The sequence below is a fragment of the Drosophila guanche genome, unplaced genomic scaffold (genome assembly GCF_900245975.1).
Source record: "Drosophila guanche unplaced genomic scaffold, DGUA_6, whole genome shotgun sequence".
In the NCBI taxonomy this organism is placed as follows: Eukaryota; Metazoa; Arthropoda; class Insecta; order Diptera; family Drosophilidae; genus Drosophila; species Drosophila guanche.
Genome location: NW_022995743.1, coordinates 16,274,106 through 16,292,660, shown reverse-complemented (window position 1 = coordinate 16,292,660; position 18,555 = coordinate 16,274,106). Strand labels below are relative to the sequence as shown.

Genomic DNA, 18,555 nt, shown 5'->3' with positions numbered 1-18,555 from the left:
GACAGCGCACCAGAAGAATGTTTAAATATTTATTTAAATAAAAACAGGCCCGTTACATAAGTGTTCATTATCTGGGAGAACTGTAACTAAAGCGCTAAAAAGATAGTCTGACAATTTATAAGCTGTACGATCTGTACGATCCGAATAATGATTCATTTGTGCCATACATGATATATAATAATTAATGTAAACCCACACGATCAATCATGAAAGGCTCTGTTAAAGCAATGCAATCTTCGCTGTTACTCTGGAATACATGCTGTTATCTAACATGGCAAACGAAACGTGCAATAATAAAGAAAAAACACACACACTCACACACACAGTCGTATCGTAGAACACTTATGACTAATGCACTAATTGAACGAAAGCTTTGCATTTGCCCTTCCATAGTTGTGCGGCACGAAGTCTCACGGCCTACAGAATAGGGAATACTCACTATTTATCAGTCAATTGTACATATACTGGCTGTAATATTGATTTAATCATCAATTCATTCACTATTTATTTTTAATTCTGTTTTCTAGACTCTCTGCTTTTACTCTTAACAAAACATGCCCTCATTTTGGATGCAATGGATTTATCAAACTGGTGCCACAGCACTCCACCACAAGATCAAAAGGAAATCAAAGTAATCCCATACTTACATACACATACATATGTACACATACATATTCATACATACAATATGTAAAGTGGGTCAACAAACTGTTTGTTATAGTCGGGGCTTGGTGCCACACACCACCCAAGAGCATAAATTGCAAATCTCATGCAAAGCAAAACAAGGCCTTATTTTCTCCAATCCAACCAGTGCCCCATTCCCCGTCCTGAACACAATTGTAATTTGGGTCAAAAGCCTGAAATTATGTATTATCATTAAATTTCATTACAACCGACATTTCGAGCGCTTAAATAATGTCGAAAAGCAGAAAATGCAGAAACAAAGCGAACCCGTTACACCGAACCAAAGCGAAACTCCAAAAAAACTGCAAAACTGCGAGCCACAATTCACGCAATGGTCTCCCCGCACTTAGGGGGCTGGGATGGGATCGTGTACAGTTATGGGAACGAAACGTGAAGACCCCGAGAACAGAACCCAAATGCAATGGCCCCTGCCTGTGGCTGTCCCATCCAGCAATGACCAAAGGAGCCAAGCTCTTGATGGTGTCTTCTTATACGCATGTCCATATTCGGGCAAAGAAGACGTCGAGGCGCTACAGGAATGCGTAGAGCTGCCGAAAACCCCCTCCCCAACTCCTTGGGTCCCAGTTGAGTCATCGGCCATCCGCAAAAGAAGTTCAGTGATCCCTCCCGCTTACCAAAAAAGTCCTCCCATCTCTCAGAGGTGTCTGAATCCGATTCTATGTCCATGGTCTGTTCTGGTCTGGTCTGGTCTGGTCTGGCTTTCTTCGGTGCAGCTCTGCTCCTCCTTCAGGGGGCCAAATACTTGATTTACAATCGTATATGGCCAGAAGGCCTTGTTCAGTTCAGTTCACTTCAGTTTGGATTGGTTTGCTTTCGTTTGGTTAGGTTGGCTCTGGCTTTGTCTAAATTTAGACAAAGATTGCAGAGCAACTGGCACTAGCACTGGCACTGGGAATGGTTTTTCTCTCTGTTGGTCGGCTGCTTCTGTTGCTTCTCCTTGCAGCACTTTGCACTGGCACTGGCATTAGATATTCCCGTAGATATGGGATATAGATATTGTATGTAGACTGGCGCTGACTAAAGGCCTTGTCAAGCAACCCACTCCACAGTCTTCAGGCGGGTCTAATATGGCTGCGCAAATGACTTCACCTCACTTCACTTCGCTCGGAACGCGGTATGGAATGGAGCGGAAAAGGCAAAGCCCAATCAATGGTCAGCCGATAAGATAATTCCGCGAGTTTTACTTTAAACACAACGCAAACGATTGCGATTTTCTTGGCTGTTGGCCGCGTTTGTTCTGTTGGTATTTCGCTCGACTAGCTAAACGGAGCGCAGGGGAGCTATCTTATCACCTGGCTACTCGGAGCTTCAGGGTAAGTGGCAGACAGGTAAGCAGCGCTCAAAGCTCAGCGACAGCTGTTCTGGACGGGAGTAAGTATTGCTCAAAAAGTTACGTTTTTCGCCAAGTTCGTACCCCACCATGCCCTGCCAATGGGATTCTCGGAACTCGCGGATGACTAAACCGGCTCACGGAACGAACGCGTTGATATTGTTGGTATTTTCTGTTTGCTGTTTTCTGTTTGCTGTTTGCTCAACTCGAGTCCAGCCACTTATTCGTTAGATTCTCCTACATTTGCCACACACGAGAATCGCATCGGATTGGATCTGTTTGGTTTGCATTGTATGGGATCGCTGCAGGTTGATGGGATCGCTGATTGAATTAAATTGATCATTATTCTTCGTCTTGCCCTCGCTTCTTGCTGGGAGGCGGGGCGAGGCACACACACTTGTTGCGCAAAGCAACGGCGAAACAGCGAAACGGAACGAACAGAAACAAACACAAACGAAACGAAGAAAACCGAAAATTTACAAATTAAAGATACAAATGTATCTCGGTGTGTGCACTCTGCGTTGGGTGGGTGCCGGGCGGCGGGCGGTTGGTGGCTTGCGCGCTTCGTTGATTTTCCAGTTTCTCCCGTGCAACCGTTACTTCTAATTGACGAAAAACAAAATACAAACACACACACGCGGGCAGAACGCACGCACGTAACTTCACAACTTCAGGCCGGACCAGCGGAGCATCGGGCTGTGGCCCCAAAGATTGAAGAATGCATTTTGCCCAATATGGAAACTGCACCGGCACGCTACGCTATTCAAGAGTCGGAAAACAAATCAACGGAAATATCAGAAAAACCGACACTCTGCTGCATCCTTCATTGTTCGCGGCGAAAATTGTTTGTGAGATCTATTTGGGCGCCAAACAGTGTTAGGCAGTACTCATTTTTGCGTTTTATTTTGCTCACCCCTCTCAACTCACCATGCGTGTCAAATACTGGATACGCATGGTATAATTCTATAGTTACTTTTCACATGTTTCGACGATTATGATTTAAGAATTTATTCGTCACAATTAATTGGAGCTGAGCTTACAACTCGACCCGGTCTACGCCCGAAAAGCAGTTGTGCCAATGGGAGATGATTACCCACAAATAGTATGTCTCCACTGTGGGCGAAGGGAATTATTATCAAAAAAGTTTCCAACTTTCCACTTACGCAAAATCATGATAATCCATAACATGAGTTGTACACGGTTCGTGTTACCCGCAAACCCAACAATCAGTATGGCCAGGAGCAAGAACACGCAAACCACGCTGAAGGCGAAGGACACGAGAAGGCACCAGCACTGGTGCTGTGGGTAATCGTTGGCCAATCCAATAAAGGATAATCTAATGTAGAACATTTTTAAAGCTCACCCACAACGTGCCCGTTAACAGCATCACCTTAGCCCCCAAGTACAAGAGCGCGAATACAATGGCCATCATCCAAACCACCTCATGTCTCGATTGGAGAAATAGCTTGCATATGCCAATGGTAAGGGCCACGACACCAATGATCAGCCCTGTTACCCCAATTATAAGGCATCCGAAGTACAGGGACAGCAAAAAGAAGAATGAGGATAAAAAACACATTTTTCAAGAAATTACAGTTTAAATTTTCACTTGTGTTTGAGTGTAAGCTAAACGCACAATTTTGTTGTTTCACAAAACGATCAAACACTGACAAGGGTTAGTATTGGTTATTTTTTTTAAGTTCAAACTGCGCTCTAAGAAGATGCATTTTTAATCGATGAAACAGTTAAAAATCAGAATTTCTTCTAACATTGCGGAAGGGGTTGAGGGTTCTCTAAGCTGGCCTGTTTGTAGCCGCCGTCTGCTGGCAAGGGCGTCTATTATCTGAACGACCTCTGAGGCGCTGAAAAAGATTGGTACTTACCAAAACTTTTAACACTAGATAAATACTCGTTTCCGTGGGATTTGGTCTTTTTGCAATGTCTTAATTGGGTTGTTAAGGTACTAGTTTGAATGCACGGATTCAGCGCTTAATAAAAATTACGAGAAGGGACGTGTGAGTCGCCTCTTACGTGTCACAACTTTTATAACCGGTACTCAGTAGAAAATCTGTACCTTAACCTTTTTTTTTTTTTTTCAAATTTTAGATTTTTTCTACTTCTTTCATCAACATGTACATCCACATCTACATCACTTCTCACGCCAACACGCTCCTTTAGCTTGCCCCCTCCCCTAGAGACACAGTCTGCTGAGCCACTGCAGAGGCAGAGACCGCTGACTACACGAAGCAGAGTGCGAATGAGAGAATGTGCAAAAAAGCATATATAAGCTGCGGGACGGGGTGGGTTTAGCCACTGCAAATGAATATCTTCATTGTGGCCATAATAATGATACAATCGGATCCCAATTTGGTGATCTGATATATATGGTCATTCCCTACGGAATGGCGTTTTCTTTTAGTTTTCTTTTATCTTCAAAATTGTAGATTTGGGAGGTTTTCGCCCTTTTGCGGAGGCGGAAGGGGGCGGGGCTCATTTTTGAAATACACTTGTAACAGTGTGAGCATACAGCAGTCCGCAGCCAAAATTTGGTGGCTCTAGCTCTTATAGTCTCTGAGATCCAGGCGCTCATAACGACGGACAGACTGACAGACGGACGGACAGACAGACTTGGCTCAATCGACTCGGCTATTGATGCTGATCAAAAACATATATACTTTATGGGGTCGATAACGTTTCCTTCTGTGTGTTACATACAATCACTTTGTGCACAAACACAATATACCCAACACGTTGGACTCTTTGCAATTTTAGTTTACCTTCAAAGTCAGGAAGGATGCGGATACTGCTGACCATCCGTGCCGCTATCGGCTTATTTCTAGCATCCACCATCAATGTTCACGTAAATATGCAAAACAAATAAACCAGTCGAGAGGACAATAATGGAATCCAAGTTATCAGGATGCCGTCGTCTTCAAAGTTACGAACGCCGTATGTGAAAGTTACAACCACTCCTGGTTCGTGTTCCACAATTGTCGTTTAAAGGCTGTCAGTCGAAGCAAAGTTGTCGGAAATTTCAATGGAACGGTGCTACATCCGGCCAAATATATATCCCTTCTTGTCAAAATGTTGAAAAGGGTAAATGGCTACAAGCCCTGGCTGTTCGACGTTCCACTTGATGTCTGTTTGTATTTGCGAAAGAGAAATCATCCCTTTCCTAATATTGTCTATAGACTATTTAGAGACTTTAGCAACATGAACCATACATGACCGTATGTGGTAAAATACTCGAATAAATCCTTTATCAAAAGAGTTTTCAAATTTCATTTTCAGGGTCCAAAAATCTCAAGGATTTCTATCCGGTTTCTATCTTTAACTGTTGCGCCTGCCCGTTCCGACTGGGGATTATATGCTGTCGATTCGGTGTTACTTTGATAGGAAACTAAAATATGATACCAATACTATTTTTACATTCGTTAAGGATCTTTTCAAGAGTAAATAAAAGATTTACACATTCATATGCACATACATATATGGACATAAACAATCAGTTTGGTGTTAAAAGTATTGAAATTGAATGTTTTCCACATTATTGGCCCACAAGAAATTAAACATTCCTTAATGCCCATCTACATAATTATGTACACATGTCAGCAAAATATTTCCGTACAGATTGTACAGAACGAAATTGCACCAAAATACTAATTGAAACAGTTTTTGGATCGAAATATTTTCGTTTTTTTCACGCTCACTCTCTTGCACTCTCCTAATCTTTTACACTATCCAACTTTTTCCCAGAAATGGTCTAACGATATTTTTTTTTGTCTATAACAGAACTTTTTTTAAGGAATTTTTTAAAAACTGGTATTGTTTTGGTAGTAATTTTTTAGAGGTAGCGCTTTGTTTCCACAAATGTATGTAACTTAAGTATTACAGCCTTATTATTATTATTATAGCATTTTATTATTTAAATAGCTCTAAAATTATTGTTGTAATTATTTCCGTATTATTCCACATGTTTTAAAAGCTAAATAATTTTACATTCATAGAGGACCTTCTCAAGAGAAATTGAAACAACAAATGGGAATTTGATCAAGTATGTGAAATTAATACAATCAGTTTGGTGTTCAAAAAAATTTCAGCAGTCAAACTGTCATAGCTTAATAATACATTTTTTGAACATTATCGGACTGCAAGCAATATAGTACAAGCAATATTCCTTGAATAAGGCACACATTGGAATGTGTGTCTTCCAAGCTGGGCTGACCGATGAAAAGATGGCTAATGAGTACATAAGAAAGATTTAAGAAAATAGCGTTAGAATCCTTATCGCAACCGCTGCTAAGCAGCTGTTTAGTGTAATCATTTTTACGACGACCTTGTTTAGGTCACACACCTTGCACTTTTCAATACATTTCATTCATTAATATGTAGTTAATATGTAGCAAATGTGCAGTTCCCGTGTAGTTACCATGTAAAAACCTATACTTTTTTACCCAGCGTTAAATAAAAACTGAAAGTTTTTTTTTGTTTTATTTGTATTCAAACCATTTAAAAACAGAGGTTCCCTCCTCCACTCGTGCTGGTATTGATCATGTTCTAATGGACAGGTTCAACTAGCCAAAAATGTCCATTGGCTAGAGCAACAAATTTTATAAACAATGGACACATGTGGTTCCCCACCACCAGTTAAGCGCAACAGGAAAAGCCCCACCGACAACGAGGAGGATTGCATGGGTATCCGAGCCGTTCTGTCCGATGAATACAATGAGATAGCCCTCATCAAGGTGCACAGTTGCCAGCTGGAGACGAAAAAGCAACTGCAGTCCGTCATCCAGGAACTGTCGCAGAAGTTGCCCCGCCTTCAACACTTGAAGCGCGTCCACGACCGCAATGTGCTAATCTGCGCAACGTCGGAGATTGGAGATGCAGAGACCTTGGAGGAACATCTGAAGCGGTACGCCTTCTCCGCAAATGTACTACAGGCACTCTGCCATCAGGTGAAGGTCGTTGAGGTTCCCGCCCGCATGCCCAAGCTGCGCGTGCAATACGAACAAATGATGCAGCACTGGCCCTGCAAATTCCATCCGAATCACTACTCCGAGTCGCTGCGGAATGGCAGCAACTTCTCCATCAGCCAGCGAGTCTTCCACAAGCGCATGGCTCAACTGCTGGTCCAACTATCTAGGGATGTGAATAAGGACAGGCCAGTAGGCATCTGTGTGGATCCGCGACAAACCCGCATTGTGTCCATAGCTGGTGCCAGCGAAACCTACGGACATGAACATTGCAGCATGCTGCTGGTGGATTTTGTGGCGCGCAGTCAGCAGGGAGGTGCATTGAGGAGCGAGCTCAGCTTTGTCGAGGACCAAGAGAATGCCGAAACAACGTTACGCGGGCTGCCCAAGGCATACTACGACTACTTGAAAGAGAACGAGGCGTATCAGGACCTGCAATTCGGAGCAGAGATGTCTAGAAAGGGTCAGCCACAGCAGCAAGTGATGTTGGATTCAAAGCACGGACAAGGTGGCGATAATCTGTCCAAGTACGGACCGTACCTCTGCACCGGCTACGATGTGTATCTGCTGCAGGAGCCCTGCCTTATGTGCTCCATGGCATTGGTGCATAGCCGGGCCAAGCGCATATTCTTCCTGCGGCCATCGGACAACGGCGCCCTGGTCACGCGGTTCCAGCTGCACGCGGTCAAGGAGCTCAACCACCACTATGAGGTTTTCCAGTTCACCACAGACGGGAGTTTAACTTAACAAAAACTTTGTTTAATGCACTCTACATGTTTTAGAATAAATTCTATAGAATATTATCCATTTTGGGCGCTGATCTGGCTGCTCCCTGTCTGGTGGGAGTGGATATCAGACCCAGCAGCTGGCAGTCTGCTTCCAGGATGGTTATATCCTTAGATGAGCCTAGGAATTTAGTGGACAGCTCTAGATCCTTGACACGCAAGCGGACGCGGGCGCCACGAACGTAGTCACTGCAAAAATATGTGGATTCAGATTTATCATAGTCAAAAAAATAAGTTGGGAGACCGCTGCACTAACCTGCCATTCCGAGCGGGCCGTGAGCATACACAGTGGAACTTCCAGCCGAAATCTATGTACAGATCATCCTCCACCACGTGAAAGATCTTGCCGCTAACCACCTTGCCTTCGGCACTACCCAGCTGTTAAATTGAGAGGTTGTTACATAAACAATGAGCCGGCGGATGCCTGGAGTCTACTTACATCTACGAACTTTGAGTTGCGCAGCAGTGAGGCAAAGGTTTGATTGTCCACCTGCGGCTGCTCTGGCGTTGCGGGAGCCGTGTACTTGTCATAGGCACGGGCGAAGCCACCTTTGCTGCTGCTTTCTGGCTGATCTTCAGAGGACGCATGGCCAGATTGGGTGGGTTCATTGCTGAAGGCACGTGTGGCCACCGACAGCTGGCGCCTGGAGACGAAGGAGTTTGTCTGCAGCGCGCCTCGGCATATTTTGTGCAGCACAGACATCGTTTTAATTGATTATTATTATTTTCAGAAAAAACGCAATCAAAAACTGGAGCAAGAAGAGAACAGCTGACCGGCCGATATGCTTGGTATCGATTGGTCACCTCTAATCGGAACGGCCATCTCTAAAATTACAAAACACGCTGTCAGTGGCGCCGGCATTTTACTATTTATTACGAAATCAATTGTTAGAATTAATTAAATAACTCAAAAGATGATCCAGCAGCAGCGCCAACGCATTGAGTCCGCCGTGACGGAGATGATCGACGACATGGACAAGACACACCTACGCAAAATGCAGGTATGAGTGCTGCCACAGTGAAAACAGACGGCATTGTAACGACATTGTGCCCCCCTCCAACAGAACGAAATGCACCTGTGCGCTGCGAAATGCTGCCAGGACGACACATCCAGCGTGGACAGTGTGCAGCGGTGTGTGGACCGCTGCTCGACACCCATGACACGGGCCCAGAACTATGTGCAGCACGAGCTTGGAGAATTTCAGGGCAGGCTGCAGCGTTGCGTCATGGTAAGTTCCAATGAGCCTTCTAAAATCAACCACACACTTACTTTATTCTCTTTTGACAGCAATGCAACGATGATGTCAAAGTTAAAATGCCGCCCAGTCCCAGCGAGGATCAAATCGCCAAGTACACGGATCAATTCGAACGTTGTGCCATCCAATGTGTGGACAAGCATGTGGGTCTCATACCCAGCATGATGAAAACGATGAAGAAAGTACTATCCAAAGGACCTGAGGCCATACCACAAGTTTAATTCGCTTTGAGCTGGTTGCATTTATCACATTTTCTCTTAGTTGTTGAGTTTTTTATTTTACATATATTTTCTGGATATTATTATGTACAAAAGCTACACTGTGGGATCACTTTAGTACACTTTCATAGACAAAATTTATGTTACCTATTTCGATCGCTCTAAGAAAAATACATCAAATCCTGTTAGATAAACTCAATACATTCAAAAATTTGATCCTGTATTTCTGTATATAATTCAAAATTGTAAAATTTTCGATTGCCATAATGGTGGAACAGCAGAAGAAGCGCCTGGAGATAGCCCTTAGCGACATGATCGAGGACATGTACCGCACCCACTTGCGCCGCATGCAGGTGAGTGCAGCCTGAATATGAGCAGCAAACCCACTGAGAAATCTGAATATTCAAGTCCAAAATGCATCGGTGTGCTGCCCGTTGCTGCGACGACGAACGCGGATCGCTGGAGAGCGTCCAGAACTGCATAGAGAAGTGCGCCGGACCCTTGATGGATGCCCAGGATTATCTGCAGCATGAGCTCGGTCAGTTCCAGAACCGTTTGCAGAACTGTGTGAAGGTATAAGAATGCTTTCTCACACTCCAATGATGAGTAACAGCACTGCTAATCCGTAGGATTGCAACAGCGAAGCTCGCGCGCGATTGCCGAATAATCCCAATGACAAAGACATGACCCGATCGCAGCATCTCTTTGAGAACTGTACCGGGAACTGTGTGGACAAGTACATCGGCCTGTTGCCGGGACTTCTTAAGTCGATTCGTCAGACCCTGGACCGTGGCCCGCCAAAGAAACCGAGTTATACTGCCCGGAGCCAGGACGCTTAGTAAACTCCTTTGGCTTACACTGCACAAAATTATAGATTAAAACGGCATCAAAGAATGGTCAATAAGACACTTATGTATTGAATATTTGGTATAGCTTACACTAAAGATATGTACATCAAGGAAACACTCTTCGCAAAGAGTGAAAGCCCTAAGTTCCTGCATGAAAGAGAGCGCTCTCTCCAGTGAGTGCTGGCTTACGTGGCCTAGATCAATGTTCCAGATCTCTCTCTCTCTCTCTCTCTCTCTCTTGCTCTCTGACCATTAGGAAGGCCCTCACACACTAAACATCTAATAATAAAGATTCTTAGCAATATACAACAATATAAAACTGTATTTGGATGCGGATGCGGGTGCGCAATTAGATTTGAGGTGATCTATTGCTCATTCGGTTTTGTCCGGACGCCGTACTTGCTCCAAAACGTGACCTTGGCGGTGGTCTTTTTGCAGTTGTCCTGGAACACTGAGCACGAGTCGAAGGGTGGACAGTAGAGGTGCAGGGAAACGGAGGTGTCCGAATGACTCGGATTCTCCACACGATGCAGGCCCAAGTTATCTGTGGATAAATCAAGCAATAAGTAAAGTCTGATGATTGTCTGATTGATCATCTCATCTGGTACCCACCATTAATGTAGGCCACATCGTTGACGGCAATCGGCGTCTCGCCGATCTCCACCAGCTCCCGAGGGTCGATATCCCCTTCGTGGCTATGATGATGGCTGCTGTCTCGGCTGACCGTGTTGTTGGGGCGATTGGGGTACTCGTAGCGCTTCTCGCGCAGATCCCCTTTCAGCATTTTCATGAAGCAGTGGGAGTCAGCGTGGTCGTGCACAGAGGAGCCGTGACCCTCGCCCCAGCATAGGATCAGCAGATTGAACTTGCCGTTTCCGGCATCCACGAGATTGCGGGTGTAGGTGTAACGATCGAACTTGGCATACTTGCGCCACTCCTTGGGATTCGACTTGTAGGAGAGCATCAGGTGATTGACCATCTCGATGTTCACGTAGTTCGACTCGAACTCGCGGTGCAGTGCCTTGATCAGCTGGTCCATCGTCTCAATGACGGGCCCATACTTGAGGGGCTTTTCCAGGGCCTGATAGTAGTGTGTGGCCTGGCGCAGATACTTCTCCTGATCGACCTGCTCGATCTCCGCATCGATCTTGGACAGGGCCATTTTCGATTTGCTCTGATTGACCTGTGATAAGAAGCAAATGGGAAATGGGAAGAGAAATGCATCAGTCCCGCATGTTGAAGGGCATGGAAAACTACCGTCTAACTAACTTTTTGTGATTGATTTAAATGAATTACGCTGCAATGGATCGAACGCGCTGAGATTATCGCTGATAGCTCTGATTGCTAAACGCTGCTTAAGTATTTTGTAAGTATTTCAATTAACCGCTCGATGAGTAGATTCAAAAGATCCCACACGCTCTACCTCAGATCACAATTTAAACTGAATGATTGTGCTCGCTGATGATACCGCTGACACCACAATTTCTGGAGATTTGTACTGTCCATCTCCTGCCGCTATGTAATCTGTGCTGCCTTGCCTTCGTACGTAGATCTCAAACGAACAAAAAACAATAACAATAACGACACACAACTCACGATTATCGCCCAGGCATTATCAATTGCGAGATTTGCCTATGTACGATCCGATCCGATGCGATCCCCCCATCTATATACTATATATAATCAATACTTATATACTCGTACAACTTAAATCGGAGGCTCAGCTCGGCTCGAATGTTGCCAGGAGCCAACAGAGCCCAACAGATGGTGAGCCGAAAATTCTGGAGCAGAGGTTAATGCCGCTTAGCAAATAAAAAACAAATTTTATTGTTATCTCTTCGCATTCATTGGCTATTCCAAAGATGACCATTCATTGATAGCCGGCCTCGGATTTGCTCGGACCGATCTATTTGCTGACGCATGGACGAAAATCGAGCGGTATTTTTTACGTGTTTTTCGGTTGATCCTACGGGTAATAACCATATATTTTTCTAGAATTTCTTATCGTCTGGGTTTTTTCAGGTAGCGAGAATCTCTGGGATTTCTAATTCGTCTGGCAAACAGACAACTTTCACCGTAAATCAGCTCAAAGTTTGAGAGTTCATTATTAATCATGATTCAAAATGATTAAAATTGAGATCCTCGCAAATCATTGCATACTTTCAGGTTGGACGCACATTTCCTTTAATTGCAACTCATTTGGTTAGCAGAAACCCCATTAAAACTAACTGACAAATCACCAGAAATGCTTTTGTGATTCAGGAAGTTCTTTCATGACTAACTGACGTTACTTTCTCCACAAAAACAATTCCCCGCCCAGCTTCATAAACAAAGGCAAATTATATTTTTGAAGTTTCTTTATAATTGACGTATGCTTGGAGCAGCTGAAACTCTTCGTTTGTGCAACAATGTCATCAACTGAACTTGAAGTGTGAGTTAATAAATGTTTTATGGACAGTGCCCCCTGGCTCGAGTGCCACATCATCATAATGGACACACATTTTTGGGTGAAATTGAAAAAAAAAAAAAATAACACATTTTGCAATGCCAGCTTGGCGTCCGACTTTCGCAACAGGTTGAAGCCGGACCAGTGCCAAAACAAAGCAGAAACTACGAAACCAACTACGTCAACACAAGGTCTAACAAACTGAATGGGAAATTGCTTCGAAATTGCTTCGAAACTGCCGGAGCTAGGAGCCAATTTTCAAGTTCAACAAACTGCCGTCAGCATCTGACAACATAGGGAAAGTGATTGGGTGTTAGGACTTACCATTTTGATGATATATTTATGTCCTATCACAGGGCTTGGTTTACACAACTTTGTATAATTTTGAAACACTTTGAATAGCCGAGTAATGGGAATAAGGATCGGGATTGCACTTTTCAGTTTTCAACTGGTGTTGGGTACCACTTGGATTCGCGCCTGATGGGTTTGTGTGCCAGTTTTGGATATCTTTCACCAATTTATGGAAATGACGGCCTGCAAAACATCATTTTCACTCAAAACGCAATTCGAGCGACATTTCGTTGGCCGCAGCGACGACGCCGGCGCAACGCCAGCGGCTCGAACGGCATTTTGAGCGCTTTTCGGGGCCGCGAGTGAAAACGCCAGCCTCGCATCAGGGTCTTTAAGTTGTTTGCTCAGTTGGTACCAAAAATGTATGCTGCCGACGCAGATATCTCTGCGCATTTCACTCGCCCAACTATTCTTCTTTTCGGCTTGATGTTGCTTTCGAAGCGACAGAGAGAGATAGAGAGAGGGAGAGCCTTTTGCGGCCATTCTCGGGTTAGGGTTTCATCAGACAGCAGCCTGCCTGCCTGGGGTCAAATAATGAATTTTGAAATATTTACGGACTCGGGCTGTCAAGTGTCGGCTGACTGGCAATGTTTGTTTATCTCGACACATTTGGCCCGACTCTATTTAAAGCACTGAGTGACATACATGATTAATTCGAGTAGATTCCATAAGAATATATCGTTAGCATGATTGCGACTCAAACTCTACGATTGTACTCAAAAAATGTAACCCCTCAAACGAAAGTCTGATTAGCATAGACCAGCGGTGGTAGTGGCTTTGGCTCGTGGCTTTCTATCCCACCATTCTCCAGTTTATTGACCTTCGAACTTTTATTCTTTCGCGCATCTGTAAGAGCCATAATTAGCATAAATATTCTTAGAAAGATTTAATTCGCAAATGAATCTTCTTTGGGTTGAGTGGTTTTTTTGCGTCTCGAATGATGCATCTAATAATGATTCCATTGAACACACACTCGTCATTATCGGAGTGTGTAAACAATATGTTGTTATTTGTGAACCGTGACATGGGGATTTTTCATCTTTCCCGCCTGCTGCCAGCTGCCAGCTGTCCGCTGTCCACAGATCAGCTCTTATCAGCAGAACAACATATTTGTGCAAACAGCGACGGGCACAGGCAGCGTCAAGGGATATATTTACATATTTATGCATGTTCTGTTTCCACATTCAATTGTATTTTATCGTTTGAAATGATGTAAAGATATTGCGTTTATAGTTTACTTAACAACTAGATAAAGCATACATTTTGGTTTAGAAATTGGACACAACACAACGCGTATAAATGCTTGGTAAAAGAAATTACTATAAATTCAAATTGGAGGGAGGGATTCTCTCTACTACTAATCCTCATCATCTTCGGACATATCAAACTCGGCATCATCAAAGTCGATTATCTATAAAAATGGATATTTGCAGTAATTTGTACACTCGACCAATAAAGTCACAAACCTCACTGTTCAGGCGCTTGAACTCCGAGATGCCCGTCAAATCCTCTAGATATTTGGCGGTTTCAAAAGTTCTAAAAAGAAACACATGTCCTTCGTTCCTAAAGGCACTTAGAACTGGCTGTAAAAAGGAGAAATGGAACACTTTTTCGTTGGATTGATTCGATTGACTCTCTAGCTGTTGGATCTTACCGCTGAGCAGGCAATGCATTGGGCAAACTTTTGCGTGGCTGGCAGGATGTTCTCATAGTTGCATAGCATTCCTCTCACGGAGTGCGGCAGGATACCCAGTAGTCCTTCGGGAACCTTGCCGGCATCCGCACTCTGTACCGTCTGCTGCCTTCCGGTTTGAGTGTAGTAGGCAGGAGCTAGCTCCCGCTGTGGATGCTGCAGCAGGGCTACCAGCAGCTCCACAGCATAGCTGGCAGCAATGTTGGAGACGCCGGGTCGTGTCACGGTGCACTGTTGATCCAGAGTACGATCTTTGAGCGACTGGAAAGAGACAGACATAGAGAGATAAAAGCTTCCACTCAACACAACGCTGCATGAACAAGCTTTGAACAGAGCTTTTACAATGTCAACAAACGCAGCCGAAAACTTGGGACCAGCGACCAAAGATGACGCCGCCGCCCGCCGCATGCCGACCCCTTTCGGTACGGTAAGACACCTGAGCGTGCGAGAGCGCAATTTTTCTGTTTGATTAGTTAATAACAATTCTCGTACATTTAAAACAAAGTCAGTCAGAGAACGCCCTGCCCAGTGGGGCTTGTGCTGCTTGTGCAACTGTTTTTCCCACCGGGAACGGGCCCGAGCCCGAGCGAGTTTGCCACTGATTAGATAAAGTTTCGGCTCTCCATTGGACACGCTCTCCTAAAGAAACCTTCTGATATTGTTTTCATTTGTTCGGGGCGCTATAGTGCCAGTTGAGAGCCAGTGAAGTTAGATCCACCCATTCGCGGACACCTCTAATTTTAAACATTGTAAATAATGCTAACAGAATTCGCTGGAAACCTTTCGCATCCGCTGGAGTTTGGCCATGTGCTGGAGATCGTTGCCAAGACCATCGATGGAGCCGCCAGGTGGGCTCCGCTCTGCATCAGCATTGCTGTAGAGGGACACGCAAATGTGTATCTTCTCAGTACATGACTAATGGAATGTAGAGCAGTGTTCCTTATCGTTCTCCGCTGATATGACTAATTCTCCAAATTGTTGTGGTTCTCCCCCGCCAGGTTTCACATAGACCTCTCCACAGCCAAGAGCACCGTGGATCCGGATGCTGACATTGGTCTGCACTTTTCCTGCTACTTTCGCAACGACATGATCGTGCGCAATGCCCGCGTGAACGGCGTATGGGGCGAGGAGGAGTCGGCCGTCATGGACAACGTAACGCTGCCCAATCCCATTGTGAGCGGCGAGTTCTTTATGGTCTACATATTGGCCTGCGAAGACAGCTTTCACATTTCGATCAACAGTCGGGAGTTCTGTAAGTTCCGCTACCGCATGCCGCTGAGTGCGCTTCGGACTCTGGAGATACGCGACCAGATCCAGGTGATCAAGCAGGTGGATCATCGCACCGTCTTCCCCAATCCGTGGCCCGCCATACACGCCTCGGACTACTTCAAGGCCTTCAGCAACGATCAGCCCATACTCTTCAGTCCGGGCCATGTTATTGTCATAACAGCGCGCTGCTTCGAGAACAAGCGGGGCCAGTTCATCATTAAGTTCATGGATTCGGACACCAAGCGGGAGGAGCTGCACTTTAGCATTCGCTTCGACGAGAAGCTGGTAATTCGAAACTCCATGGGCAAGAACTTTGAGTAAGTCGGCAGAGCAATCGACTTCGTTTGTGGCAAGATTCTAACAACTCGAACAACAATTCCAGATTCGGCAACGAAGAGCGCCATGGTGGTTTTCCGTTCACATTCAATCAGCAGTTCAAGCTGGCACTGGCCTTTACGGAGCGCGAAGTTCTCACGGCTGTGGATGGATACAACTTCTTCAGCTATGCCTGGCGCACGCCCAACGCCATGATGAACTTGGTGGGCTTCAAAGTGACCTGCATAAAGGGCCTGGTTATGCAGATCACTGGCGTGGACCATCTGCAGACGGGTGATCCCACGTGCACCGCTTTCGAGAAGTACTCGCGCCACGACTACGAATGTGTCTAGAGCGGAATCCATTGATTGCATGGTCTGACCATTGAACGAAGTCTGAAAATATATGTGCTAAACGTTAACCGTCTCAGTCCACTTACATTGCCGGGCGCCGTGACATCGTTGCAGAAGTAGCATCCCAGTTGATTGCCATTGATGCACTTTAGCCCCTCGATTTCCAGCCCACTGTCGCCGGCCATGTCGCGGGTGCTGCCATGTCGCATCACCAAATAGCTGTCGAATCCCAGCGCCGCATTGATGACAATCTGAAAAGGGTCAGAACGTAAAGCTATTCGTACTTTGTGTGGGCGAAGTTCACTCGTTTTGGACCTTTTGATACGCCGCTCCGAGCAGTGTGGGTAGCCAGCGGCTCTCACGCGAATCGGTGAGCAGAAAAATGACATCATGCGCCTGCACTTGCTGCTCAATCAGCTGCAAGTTCTGCTCAGTCTGTGCCCGCAGCGACTCCCCGATGGTGTGGCCCGGCATGGGTATCTCCAGCACATGCCCCACGGTCTCGGCAGAAGGATTTATGTCGCGCAGTCTTTGGGCGGCTGTTGTGGCCTTCATCCGATTGCCCGCCACCGCGTCTGCATGCGTATAGAGGTTCTGACGTACTGGATTGGAGAATCCAACCTTTCCGCTGTCCATCAGAGTAATGCGTTTAAAGCCCCAAGACTACAATTAACAAACAATAGTAAATGGCTCGGTTTGAGGGGGGTCGCAGAATATCTACCAGAAGATTGCGAGCCACTGCACAGCCCAAGGTTCCCGCGCCAAAGAGCAGGCATTTGGTTTGCGAAATAATCTCCAGATTTATATCTGGCACCAGGCGCCACTTCATTAGTTTCAAGTTGAGGTTAATAGAGTTCTCGGCCAGCCTGTAATTGAAAGTTGAATATATAGCGTAAATCTTAAAGTTGGCAGCTTACTTTGCCGGATCCATGCTGTCCCTCATGCACACCATTCGCGGGCCCATTTTCCCATTTTTGTTCAGCTCCCAGCCAACAAATTGTATATCTTCGGTTTTAGTCAAGTCGCAGGCCTCGCTTTGAACTACATTCCATATCAGACTGTCGTCCATCTGCATTTTTTGATTGTATCGCAGGCCCAGAAACCTGAGCGTCCTACCAACAAAACATGGACTAAGACACGAGAGAGCAAACAAATTAAATGTAGAATTAGCAATTAAGAGACATTGACACTCACAATCGTTGCAGCAGATAGGCAGCATAGTTCCGCATCAGCCAAGCCGGGTGCTCGTACTCGCTGGGATCGGCAAAGCCAAAGTAATAGTGTTCCACCTCATTCTCATCCAGGGAACTCAAGCTGCGAGCCTCGACGGCTTCATTCTGCTGCCCGTTGGCATACAGTATGAAAAAGTTCTGCGATTCAGGTGCTAGCGACTGTAGGGCTTCTACATAATTGCTGCCATTCGGCAGATCGCTTAGTCTCGTCACGGCTCCCTGCAGCTTGAGTGTGGGCGTCAGGGGACATGGGAAGGCGAACCAGTAGTAATAGCTGTGGCACTTGAGGTCCGCAAAGGACAGAACAAAGAAGCGGGTCAGCAGACTGGCATCCGCTGCCACACGGTCGCTGCACATATCGTACAACAGTTTCTTGCCCTCATCCGACAGCAGCGTCAGCTTGTCCAGGGCCTTGAACTCTTCAATTGTGTTTTTATTGTAGATTGTTCCAACGGCGGCATGGCAGAACTTTGGTGGCTGCCCGGCACTATTGAAGATGCAGACGACGTGTTTGAATATGGATGAGTCATTAGTGGCTAGAAGTCCTACCTATTGAACGATGTGTAATCCGCCTCCAGGAGACATCCCGTGGCCTTTCGGTTTGTGTAATGGCCAGAAATTGAACGTTGGGCATCCGACAAGCGATCGTAGTCCAACTTAAGTTCCGCCAGCTTGTGCCAGAATGTGGGCGACACAAACGACTCCCAGGGAGCAAATTGTAGAATATCTTCGCTGCCTGAGCTCATTTTGTGGGCGTTTCTGTTCAAATTTGCGGCTG

The 18,555-nt window shown here is 45.5% G+C and overlaps 9 protein-coding genes across 11 annotated transcripts in view; 4 read left to right on the top strand and 5 right to left on the bottom strand.

Annotated features, from left to right (window-relative positions):
- The window catches only part of LOC117592698, a 40,871-nt gene extending 38,005 nt beyond the window's left edge, over positions 1-2,866 (bottom strand). For both annotated transcript variants that reach the window (XR_004574566.1, XM_034286663.1), the window contains exon 1: positions 1,320-2,866. Coding sequence is in view for 1 of the 2 variants with exons in the window: in XM_034286663.1 (XP_034142554.1) it covers positions 1,320-1,371 (52 nt within the window). In the remaining variant the exon portion in view is untranslated. The remainder of the gene's footprint in view (positions 1-1,319) is intronic.
- A 157-nt stretch (positions 2,867-3,023) lies between these two features.
- LOC117584667 lies at positions 3,024-3,686 on the bottom strand. Its single transcript, XM_034273699.1, has 3 exons — positions 3,399-3,686; positions 3,199-3,334; positions 3,024-3,148 (listed from the first exon to the last, which is right to left on the bottom strand). Exons 1-3 carry the CDS (start codon positions 3,612-3,614, stop codon positions 3,072-3,074), a joined length of 429 nt encoding a protein of 142 aa, XP_034129590.1. The 5' UTR covers positions 3,615-3,686; the 3' UTR covers positions 3,024-3,071.
- Positions 3,687-6,498: 2,812 nt separating this feature from the next.
- On the top strand, positions 6,499-7,814 carry LOC117582047 (probable inactive tRNA-specific adenosine deaminase-like protein 3). Its single transcript, XM_034269594.1, has one exon. It carries the CDS (start codon positions 6,655-6,657, stop codon positions 7,756-7,758), a length of 1,104 nt encoding a protein of 367 aa, XP_034125485.1. The 5' UTR covers positions 6,499-6,654; the 3' UTR covers positions 7,759-7,814.
- On the bottom strand, positions 7,749-8,558 carry LOC117582065 (28S ribosomal protein S28, mitochondrial). Its single transcript, XM_034269624.1, has 3 exons — positions 8,236-8,558; positions 8,053-8,174; positions 7,749-7,985 (listed from the first exon to the last, which is right to left on the bottom strand). The coding sequence occupies exons 1-3, from the start codon at positions 8,497-8,499 to the stop codon at positions 7,802-7,804; spliced, it is 570 nt and encodes a 189-aa protein (XP_034125515.1). The 5' UTR covers positions 8,500-8,558; the 3' UTR covers positions 7,749-7,801.
- Positions 8,559-8,625: 67 nt separating this feature from the next.
- On the top strand, positions 8,626-9,493 carry LOC117582085 (protein FAM136A). The gene is made up of 3 exons (XM_034269649.1): positions 8,626-8,797; positions 8,861-9,025; positions 9,085-9,493. Exons 1-3 carry the CDS (start codon positions 8,711-8,713, stop codon positions 9,271-9,273), a joined length of 441 nt encoding a protein of 146 aa, XP_034125540.1. The 5' UTR covers positions 8,626-8,710; the 3' UTR covers positions 9,274-9,493.
- On the top strand, positions 9,490-10,174 carry LOC117582076 (protein FAM136A). The gene is made up of 3 exons (XM_034269636.1): positions 9,490-9,623; positions 9,679-9,843; positions 9,900-10,174. Exons 1-3 carry the CDS (start codon positions 9,537-9,539, stop codon positions 10,107-10,109), a joined length of 462 nt encoding a protein of 153 aa, XP_034125527.1. The 5' UTR covers positions 9,490-9,536; the 3' UTR covers positions 10,110-10,174.
- A 248-nt stretch (positions 10,175-10,422) lies between these two features.
- LOC117582056 (cysteine dioxygenase type 1) lies at positions 10,423-11,566 on the bottom strand. Of its 2 annotated transcripts, none has more exons than XM_034269607.1 (3): positions 11,388-11,566; positions 10,731-11,301; positions 10,423-10,662 (listed from the first exon to the last, which is right to left on the bottom strand). In XM_034269607.1, exons 2-3 carry the CDS (start codon positions 11,278-11,280, stop codon positions 10,484-10,486), a joined length of 729 nt encoding a protein of 242 aa, XP_034125498.1. In that variant the 5' UTR covers positions 11,281-11,301; positions 11,388-11,566; the 3' UTR covers positions 10,423-10,483. The 2 variants fall into 2 exon arrangements, with proteins under 2 accessions (XP_034125498.1, XP_034125506.1); XM_034269615.1 differs by having other exon boundaries at positions 11,415-11,566.
- A 2,570-nt stretch (positions 11,567-14,136) lies between these two features.
- On the bottom strand, positions 14,137-18,523 carry LOC117584485 (ubiquitin-like modifier-activating enzyme ATG7). Its single transcript, XM_034273413.1, has 9 exons — positions 18,327-18,523; positions 17,740-18,264; positions 17,463-17,675; positions 17,267-17,411; positions 16,861-17,208; positions 16,632-16,796; positions 14,570-14,869; positions 14,382-14,498; positions 14,137-14,326 (listed from the first exon to the last, which is right to left on the bottom strand). Exons 1-9 carry the CDS (start codon positions 18,521-18,523, stop codon positions 14,273-14,275), a joined length of 2,064 nt encoding a protein of 687 aa, XP_034129304.1. The 3' UTR covers positions 14,137-14,272.
- LOC117584493 (32 kDa beta-galactoside-binding lectin) lies at positions 15,074-16,613 on the top strand. Its single transcript, XM_034273426.1, has 3 exons — positions 15,074-15,456; positions 15,607-16,194; positions 16,260-16,613. Exons 1-3 carry the CDS (start codon positions 15,365-15,367, stop codon positions 16,543-16,545), a joined length of 966 nt encoding a protein of 321 aa, XP_034129317.1. The 5' UTR covers positions 15,074-15,364; the 3' UTR covers positions 16,546-16,613.
- Positions 18,524-18,555: the final 32 nt, after the last annotated feature.